We start from the raw sequence: 9,850 nt of genomic DNA, 5'->3' as shown, positions 1-9,850 counted from the left end.
TTGTGCTCCTTCCCTGTGGGCACATGGCCCACTGTTCACACAGGGGTTCCAAGCAGCACAAAGAAACAGAACTGAGCAATTCCTTTTATACAGTTGTGTATTTTACAACCCATATACATATATGCCTGTATATACACACACATACATCTCTGCAGCAGGCCTGTGCCACCAGCACCTTAGAGCAGTTGGGATTGAGCCTCACTGTGCTGTACCATCCTTCTCTGCAGGGCACTCTCCTCCTTGCTCCATCCTGGGGGGCCCCTTGGCCTGGCTCTCCCTCTGCACGCTGTGGAGGTGGACGGTGTGTGTGCTGGGGTCCTTTCCCACCCCCTGGCTAGGGTCAACAGCCCTGTGCTCAGGGTGATGCCGTTGGATGTGTTTGATGACCTGGAACTTCTGCTTGGCCTTGTAAGGGCAGTAGCGGCAGAAGAAGGGGTGCTCGTTGGTGTGGGTCAGGTAGTGGTGGCGCAGACCAGCTGCCCAGCGGAAAGCGCGCCCGCAGGCGTTGCACACATAGGGCTTCTCCTCGCTGTGCTTCTTCAGGTGGGTCTTGAGGAGAAAGCGAGTCTTGAAGGCCTTGCCACACTGCTCGCAGATGAAGGAACGGGCCTCCTGGTGCCGCGTCTCCTTGTGCACCCGCAGGGCGTCTGCGCGGTTGGTGCAGTACTCGCACTCATCGCACCGGTATGGCTTCAGGCCTGAGGCAACAGGGAAGGAAGGGGATGGCACCGGGATGGGGGCACCGTGCTCTCCAGTGCATGGGTCTCACCATCCCTGTGACAGAGCATCAGTCCCCAGGGACTCCCCCCTACATCCCATTTTAGCAGGCACACCAAGATCCCCATTTCCAAGGCACCAAATAGTGCCACCCACATTTCCCTCCCACCTGAGAGCACTGCCCCCACCCCATTAACACAGGATAATGTGCTGCCCCCTAAATGTCCTCCTCTGTCTCTAGCTGGGCCACTGGCAGAAAAGAAGCATGGAGCAGCCCCAACACCCTCCCCAGTGCTCAACAGCTTGTCCTCAGTGGGCAGCACTCACCCGTGTGCTTTGTCATGTGGTACTTGAGCTGGTTCACCCACTTGCATTTGTAGCCGCAGTCAGGGCAGAGGTATTTCCTCTCCTCCTTGTGGATCCGCATGTGATACTGGGCAGGAGGATAGGGTCAGGATGAGACCATGGCCCCGGCCCTGGGGATGTGCAGGGCTTTGGGGTGGCAGTGAGAGGCTCAAAGACAGCTCTGACATGTCCAGCTGCATGGGGCAAGGAGGACTGTGTGCTTGCTTGGCAGGCTATGGGCAAGGGGGATCCACACCAGAGTCAGGATGAGATTCCTGTACTGCTGAGCTGCTCTGTCCCAGCCCATGGATGGCACAGGCTTTGCTTCCCAGTTTGATATGTAAGGCAGATCAAATTAAAAGCCCAGCCCAACAGAGCTGAGCACATTGCACAGCCTGTCCCAGGTGGCCCCAGGAGACTCCAGCTCAGCCTGGCCATTAAAAAAGTCAATACTTCTTTTAGCAAAACCAGACTACTTCTCCCTCCATTACCCTATGCCTCCATCACCCACGCATTTCCTGTTCTAGAAAAAGCCCTTTACCATGCATCAGGATGCTAATCACCTACAGCAATGCGGGCAGGGGCACACTCTGCTTCCAAGAAAGCTGGAGGTTTCCCTGCACCCTGTCTAACTGGCACCACAGAGTATGCTGAAGCCAGCCAGCAGCCAAACTTCGCTTTCAGTAGTGCAAGGCTGCACCCAGAGATGTCAGCAAGAAAAGAAGTTAATTTAGACTGCTGCCATCTTCTTGCTTTGTTAAAAGTCTCCCTTACCCTTAAACTCCAACAGCAGAGAAGAAATGTATTGTACTGACAATGACTTTTATCTGCTTGACTCCTATTTCTGTTCAGCATGAGCCACTGAACACTGAGGATGAAACCTCCCCTTAGGAACTTCTTCCCCAAACCCCTGTGGCTGGATGCTCCTCAAGCAATGCAAATGGAGTAGGATACACTCCCAAGCAGAGCTCTTACCTTGAGACGTGAGGGGTCAGCGCAGGCATATTTACAGAGGTGGCACTTGTAGGGCTTCTCACCAGTGTGGATGCGGATGTGCCACGTGATCTTTTGCCTGTTCTTGGTGGTGTACTCACAGTCTGAGCACTTGTACACGCGGGTGCCCCCATGGCCCTTCATGTGCTGGTCAAACACAAGCTGGTGCTGGCAGGCAAAGTCACAGAAAGGGCAGTGCAGGGGTTTGTCCTGGGGGGCAGTCGGCTCGTGGCTCTCCATGTAATGCCGCACCAGCTGCTGCCGCTCCTTGGCTGCAAAGCTGCACAGCTCACAGCGGTGGCTGAAATGCTGCGTCTTGTGCTCCTCCAGTGCCTCCCGGGTGGCGAAGGTCTCCTTGCAGGTGCCGCACTCCAGGTGTGGGTGCTGCTTCTGCACGTGGCACTTGAGCGTGGCCTCACTGTGACACACGAAGTCACAGCGTGGGCAGCTGTAGGAAACCTTCTCCTCGTGCCGGCGCAGGACGTGCTGCTTGAGGGCCGTCTCAGAACTGAAGCGAGCCTCACAGCGGGAGCAGCCGAAGTTGAGCTCGCCGTGGTGGCAGCTGTTGACGTGGCGGGTGATGTCATTCTGCAGGTAGCTGCTGTAGTCGCAGAGCGGGCAGAAATGGGTGGGCGTCTTCTCGTGCACGCGCAGGCGGTGGATGCGCAGCTTGGAGTTGGTGCCGAAGGTCTGGCTGCAGATGCCGCAGGCGATGCGCCCCACACCGGTGTGCAGGGACTGGTGGGCCTCCAGGCGGTAGCGGCGCGTGGTGCTGAACTCGCAGTAGCGGCACTTGTGCGGCTTCACGCCCTCGTGCTTGATGAGGACGTGCTGCCGCAGGCACCGGGCCTGCTTGCAGGTGAACGCGCACTGGCAGCACTGCAACTGCGGCCGCTTGCTGTAATGCTTGCGGTGCAGCCTGCGGTGCAGCCGCAGGGCTTTGGCCACCTTGGAGGTGAAGGGGCAGGAGGAGCAGCGAAACTCACCCAGGGTTACGCAGCCCCTCTTCTTGTGTGTCTTCATGGCCCTTTCCTGGTGGCAGGTGAAGGGGCAGGTGGGGCAGGAGAAACGCCTCCTCTTGGGCAGTGTGGATTTTGGTGGGGCTACATCCAGTGGGAGCTCACTGGTCTGGTCTTTCTCAACACTGAGTGCGTCCTGCTCAGGCAGTTCAGTCCTTTGGGGTTCATCCTCAGGATGCATGATGTGCTTTTCAGCACAATGGCTCTTGAGGGCCCGCCGGGAGCGGAAGGTTTCAGGGCACTGGGAACACCAGAACTGCTCCAGGTTCCGGCAGCCATCCTCCACATGGGAGGTGATGGTGGTGATACGGGAACACACAAAGGAGCAGGCATTGCAGTGCAGCTTCCCTCCCTCCAGTCGGTATTTCTCTGAGGGTTTCCCAGACTGGGAGGCACCAGTGGCTCCACCTGGCTCAGTCCCATCCCCTTGCTGGGGAGGCTCTTCTGCCACCTCTGTGCTGCCACCCAGCAGGGATTTCTCAGAGGCATGACAGCCTGATGTCTGTGCCCCAGCCAAAGGAATGCCTGCTGCTTGTGTTTTATCAGATAGCAGTTCAGCTTCCCAAGGGCTCTCAGCATGACCAGACTCCTCTGAGCCTCCCTTCTCACTCCCTGCTGTTTCTGTACCATTATCACCAGGCTGGTCGGCAGGCTGGCACAGTCCAGGTGCCTCCTGATTGGTTGGTTTGAGGATCTTGTTGTTCTTCAGGAGAACAGGGCACTTCTTTAGGAGGTGGGTGTTGAGTCCCCTCTGCTGCTTAAAGCTGGCCCCACACTCACGGCACACGAGGGGGGCCCGGCGGCTCTGGCAGCTGGCTTTGGAATGCAGGGACATGGATTTCTCCTTCCGTGTGATGTACGAGCACTTCTCACACTTAAAGACCTGGCTCTCTGACTGCACCACCAGCATCTGCACCCTGCCCTCCAGCACCAGTGTCTCTGCCTGCTCTTTGTCCTGCTTCCGCAGAGCCTTCAGCACTGACTCCGAGCCACTCCTGGCATTGTCACCAGAGGTGGGCGCATCCTCAGGGACAGGCAGGTGGCCCTGTTCAGGTGTCTTCAGCATGCTGAGCCAGGCCTCTGGCAGCTTGGCTTGGCTGGTCTCACTCTCCTCAGTGTCTGCCACGACCTTGTGGTCTGAGCATGACCCCTCAAGGTGGCCCATGTCCTCCTTTAGGGTGTCTTTTCCCTGGTTGTCTCCTGCCTCTACACTGACCTTCACCACCTTGTCTTCCTGTACATCTACCTCTTCCTCAAAGTCTGGGATCTCTTCCAGTGTATTGCCACTGTCCTCCAAGCCAAGGCCACCCTGGGAGCCCAGCATCTCATAGGCTGCAGGAGGCTCCTTGCAGGACAGCATTTCCACGCACTCTGGCTGGGTCACACAGGCTTCTCCAGTCAAGTTCTCCAGGAGAGGGTCAGACGAGACATTCAGTGCCTCCAAGTGCAAGGTGCAGCTCTCTGCCACATCTTCAGAAACACTGATCTCAGTAGAGCCTGTGGCAGCATTTCCTTGCATGCAGTCATCTTCCAGAGCATTGCCAGCAATAGGACAGCTCTGCTCCCCCTCGCCCCTCTCTGCATCGCTGCTGCTCTCTGGTGGAGCGGCATCCTGCTCAAGGAGGGGCACCATGAACACTTGCTGGTAGCCCTCTTCTCCCTGGGACTCCACCTGGGATGGCTTCTCCTTCATCCACTGCTCCTTGCCAGTGAGGGGGGAACTGGCATCCACATGCAGGGCTGCACCGACCTCATAGCCAAACAGTGCCTCAGATGAGCTAATCTCCAGCTCCTTGCTGGCATAATTTTCCAGCCAGTCCTTGTCACCAGGAACGTAGCCATGAATCTTGCGCTTATGGAAGAAGAGGCTGGTGTTACTGAAGGTGCAGTACGAACAGAGGGCACAGCGAAACTCCTTCTGCTTGGTGTGCTTGCAGTTCTCATGGTTCAGCAGTGCCTGCTTGTACTTGGTCTGGTAGGTGCAGTACTGGCACTGGAAGACGGGAACCTGATAGTTCTGCGAGTGCTTGGCCTGCATGTGCTTCTGCAGCTCGTACTTGCGCTTGCAGGCGAAGCCGCACACCTCGCAGATCAGGCTTTTGCCCTGGTGCCGCAGCTTGTGGCTGCTCAGCTGGTCAGCACGGTGACAGCGGTATGAGCACTGGTTACACTGGTACCTGCAGGGACAAGCACAATCTGTCAGGCAGCACGAGGAATTGGGGCAGGCTGAGCTTCATCAGGCACGCTGAGCTCTCCTTCCCCATCCCAGACAAACAGGGAAGGGGTACTGTTTGGTTTGCCAGATCTGACCTTTGCCATCCAGACAGCTCTAACCACAGGCAATTCCTCCCTGCTGCAGCCCCTGGCACAGCTGGTGCTTTACACCCCCAGCCTGGGACTGGAGATAGATTCCCTGAGTATTCCATACAGTGACTATATCAGACACGCACACTCTCACATGTGCATGCCAACAGCACTTCTAGCATCCCTGGAGGCAGACTAGACCCAAAGGAGGTGATAATTTGGCAGTCCTGAACAGGCCTTGACCCACAAACACCGATAGAGCAACGAACCCAAGCTCAGAGTTGCACCTCTGAGGTAATACACCTCCTTGGCAGCACAGAGACACCAAAACCAGCTTTGCCTCCACACCACCATGCTGTAAGTTCAAAACCCAAATTTCTTATGTACCAGAAAGGGCAAGGCAAGCATGAGAAAGTCTGGCACACAGTGCAGCCAGAAGCAGACCCCTGGAGCAGGATTTGGGGAGCTCTGACCATGCTGCCAGGGCAGTGGAGCAGGGGTCTTACCGGAGATCTCCTGTGTGCTTACGCATGTGGACGTTCAGGTAGTGCTTCCACTTGGTGATGTACCCGCACTCGGTGCACATGAAGTTCTTGTCGTTGGAGTGGGTCAGCATGTGCTTGGACAGGTAGCTCACATCCCGGCACGTGAAGTCGCAGAGCTCACACTTGTGAGGTTTCTCTCCTACATGCAACAAACAAATGCCTTTAGCATGACAGCCAGATAAAGCAACATGGCAGGGAAACAGCTCAGCAGGGAGCATGCAACAACTTCAGGCAAGTGATCCTGAGCTGGCAAAGCTGGTGGTGGGACCCAGGAAACCTGACCCAGCCCTCCCTGCCCACCCAGAGGCAGGACAAGACACCTTCCCCATCCCAGCTCAGCTTCTGGGACCCCTACAGGGGACACCCACCAGTGTGCAACAGCATGTGCCGGATGAGCACCCGCTTGTGCGCTGTGGCGAAGGCACACTCAGTGCACTTGTGGATCTTCTCATTGGCGTGCATCTTGCCCACATGGTCGTGAAACTCCACAGGGTTGAAAGTGGCATAGGGGCAGAAACTGCACTGGAGCTGCTCGCTGCCCGGGTGGCCCTGCTTCTTGTGCTTGCGGAAAACGTGCTTGTTGGAGCAGATGAAGTCACACTGCTGGCAGTGGAAGGCGTAGTGGGTTTTCCGGTGAGCCTCCATGGCCTCAGCCGTGCTGAAGAGCAGCGAGCAGGCGTGGTACTTGCACTCCACCGCCTTGATGCCATGAGCATCCTTGAGGTGACGGACAAACTCCTTACGGTCCTCTGCACAGTAGCTGCAGTCCCCGTGGAAGCAGCTCAGCCTCTTGGGTTCAGCTTTGTGAGTCTTCAAGTGCTCCTTGAGGGCCTGGCTGAGCCGAAACTTCTCCTCACAGACGGGGCAGGAGTAAACATCGGAGTAGAAGTTGGAGATGTCCTCGTGCATGCTGGCCATGTGGCGGTTGAGAGCGTTCTTCTCCACGGAGCTGTAGTGGCAGAGTGGGCAGCGATGAGCCTTCTCACCTGTCTCCCGCATCATGTGGATTTTCAGCTTGCTTTTGCTGGTGAAGTACTTGTGGCAGTTGGGGCACTGCAGGCTGGGGTCAGGGAAGTGCAGGTGGAGGTGCTCTACCAGGTGGGTCCGCTTTTTGAAGCACCGCTTGCATTCAGGGCACATGTGGGTTTTGTAGAGGTATTCGGAGCCTTCTGCAACATCCCCTGGGGGAACAAAGGAGGGGGAGCAGTTAATAGGGAAAAGATGGAGAGCGCAGGCAGATGTTCTGTCCCTGATCCAGTTGTGCCAGGATGAGGGTTTATACACATGTGCAGTCACACAGCCACCACCTACTCAGGACTGTCCCCAGCCCAAGCCACCACCACACTTCAGGTGAGTTCTTTCCAACTCACACTGGCAAAGCACAGCCTACATCAGGCCTGCCCACGTGCCCCTGGTCCCCAAAGCCAGGCAGACCTTTGCCTAAACCTGGCAGCACGCATGAACAGGAAGAGACATATTTGCTTGGGCAGAGGTTGGAGGAACAAGTGCACTGGTACATGCAGGAGATGTGAGGTCACCCATCAACCTAGGCCACATTTCCCTGCCCGCCCTGAGGATGTGGTGCTTGTTCACAAAGCCTGAGCAGCTCCTGGTAAGGCCCTGCATCCTACCTTTGAAGTGCTGTGCCTGTGGCACTCCAACTTTTTTGGGAGCTGCCTTCCCATCCTCTTTGGCCTCGGCTTCACAGAGGCTCTCACCATCCTCCTCTGGTGATTCATCCCCACTGCTGTCCGAGTCCTCTTCTCCAGCTGATGCTTTCTGTCCCTTCAAGGAGCTGTCCCCAGTACCTGCAGGCTTTGCTGGCCTGGCTTCTGCTGTGCTGGCTTTCCAGCCAGGGTGGCAATCACCTGGCTCCTCCTGTCCTTCTGATGCTGCTTCAGTGGGGAAAGATGAAGATCATCATGTTCCATGCAAGAGGAAGCCACCCTCACACACCCACACACATGCAGAAAAACCACCTGGCTAAGATGGAGGGCACAAACTGTGCTGCGGGAAGGCACAAATGCAAGGTTCCCAGCTCTCCACTTCTCCAGTTGTAACTGGGACGCACAGACACAGCCAGCCTCTGTAGCACCCACAGGCCCCAGCCCCCCACCCAGCCATACCCGATGGCAGGATGCAGCGCTTGTCAAGGCTGTGGGGGTCGCCTGTTGTGGGCATCTCAGAAGGGGACTCTGTGGTGTGACCCTTCCGGTGCTGCCAGAAGAGCTTGGCATTGGCTGTGATGAAGTCGCAGTGGGAGCAGTGGAAGGGGAAGTGTGTCCGGTGGTGCTGCTCCATGGCCTGGCGGCTGGGGAAGAGCAGCGGGCAGGCGCGGCAGGCGCAGGACACGGGGGAGGCCCCATGCAGGTGGCGCAAGTGAGCGCGCAGTTGCTTGCGGTCCTCCGTGGTGAACCGGCAGCCCCGCTCGGGACAGGGCAGGGCTCCCGACGGGGCACGGTGCGTCTTGAAGTGCTCCTTGAGCTGGCCAGGCTGCAAAAACGCCTCCTGGCAGATGGGGCACAGCAGGCACTCGGGAGCAGAGCCCTCCTGTGTGCTGGCTCCTGGCAGCTCTGAGCCCCTGGGATCACTCTGGCTCTCGCTGGCAGAAGCCAAGAGTGCCCTTGGGAGTTCCAGGTGCTCTTGGGGGGGCAGCAGCAGGCACTGGTGCTGGGACAGCAGGGAGGCTTCTGAGAAGCTCTGGCCACACCTCTCACAGAAGTACAGCTCCATCACTTTGACCAGAACCTCTGCAGAGAGCAAGAGATGAACGTTAGAAGGAGCTTTTTCCAGGCCCAGAGCTTGGGACTGGTCGTTCAGTTCCAGCTCAGGACAAGGAAAACATATCCCTCTTGCCACAAATTACATTTTGGGAACCAGATCTCCCATAAGAGGCTAAATACCACTACCCAGGTGGTCACGATAACCAGTTCTGTCCCTTTGCACCTTTGAAGCATGCAGAGATGAGAGGCTGGCTTGGCCTCATTCTTGTTAGGATGTCCAGTGCCCACACTGAACCCACGTGGGAGGCATGCTGGGGGGTAGCAGTTCAGGTGGAGATCTCTGCCTGGTCCCTACTGACAGCCTGGAGCCACCCCCTCATGCAGTATGCAGCTCCCACAGCCACTCTCCCCATCCACACATACAGCTGGTGCCAGGTCTGTGCTCAATGGTGGCACCAGACTCATGATGCAGGGTCAGAGATCTGAGAGCACCTGGGACAGGGACTCTGGCCAGACCTCTCTAGCTCTGCTGACTTCAGTGGGGCCCATTCTGCACTCCCTGCACCCCATACCTGTGGCACTGGCCGCGTTGCTCAGTGTCACATTGCCAGCCACTGCCTCGATGAATATTTCCACATTGCTTCCTTCAGCGTGAGCCCCTTCCCCAGGCATCGATGCCTCTGCCAGCAGCAACTCCTGGCTGGCAGCCAGCGGGGGTGTCCTGGCCAGACCAGCGCTGGCCACACCAGGGCTTCCCATGGCTCCCACCTCTCCCGGTGTGGGCAGGAGCAGCTCCGAGCACAGGGTCTCCATCTCCCTGCTGGCAGCCTCTGATACAGTCACTGCTGCGCTAATTGCCGCCGGGCACTGCCTTGGCACTGGGCTGGATGACCTCTCAACCTGAAACAGAAGAAAGCACTTCAAATGAGGGACATCTCAGAGCCCAAGAGGATTTTGGGGAGCAGCCAGTCTCGAGGCAGGGTATTTCAATGCTGGGTGCCCCAAACAGGCTGCTGGCAAGCCCTCTGTCACAGGGTAGACAGAGTGCAAGGACACCTGTACGTTCTGCCCGAGCCCAACACACAGGGCTTGCTCCCTGGCTCCAGCTGGGCCGGCCCCCGAGCCCACCCTCAGCGCCATCCCCAGCCTGCAGCCCGCAGGTGCCCCACGACTCCCGCCGGGCCAGGCTCCCCCCAGCCCTTCG

General features: G+C 57.6%; 1 protein-coding gene across 1 annotated transcript; it reads right to left on the bottom strand.

Moving 5' to 3' along the window:
• Positions 1 to 79: 79 nt before the first annotated feature.
• On the bottom strand, positions 80 to 9,786 carry ZNF142 (zinc finger protein 142). The gene is made up of 9 exons (XM_059476513.1): positions 9,709 to 9,786; positions 9,219 to 9,546; positions 8,050 to 8,673; positions 7,555 to 7,818; positions 6,292 to 7,104; positions 5,885 to 6,062; positions 2,038 to 5,251; positions 1,045 to 1,150; positions 80 to 698 (listed from the first exon to the last, which is right to left on the bottom strand). The coding sequence occupies exons 1-9, from the start codon at positions 9,784 to 9,786 to the stop codon at positions 199 to 201; spliced, it is 6,105 nt and encodes a 2,034-aa protein (XP_059332496.1). The 3' UTR covers positions 80 to 198.
• Between the last annotated feature and the right edge of the window lie 64 nt (positions 9,787 to 9,850).

The sequence above is a fragment of the Ammospiza nelsoni genome, chromosome 7 (genome assembly GCF_027579445.1).
Source record: "Ammospiza nelsoni isolate bAmmNel1 chromosome 7, bAmmNel1.pri, whole genome shotgun sequence".
In the NCBI taxonomy this organism is placed as follows: Eukaryota; Metazoa; Chordata; class Aves; order Passeriformes; family Passerellidae; genus Ammospiza; species Ammospiza nelsoni.
This window is presented reverse-complemented; position numbering and strand designations above follow the sequence as displayed.

Coding starts and splice junctions, on each gene's coding strand:
- ZNF142 (XM_059476513.1), bottom strand. CDS start 9,786: ATGGCGCTGAGGGTGGGCTCGGGGGCCGGCCCAGCTGGAGCCAGGGAG. Junction 8,674..9,218: donor CAACGCGGCCAGTGCCACAG/GTATGGGGTGCA, acceptor TGCTCTCTGCAG/AGGTTCTGGTCAAAGTGATG. Junction 7,105..7,554: donor ACAGGCACAGCACTTCAAAG/GTAGGATGCAGG, acceptor TTGTTCCCCCAG/GGGATGTTGCAGAAGGCTCC.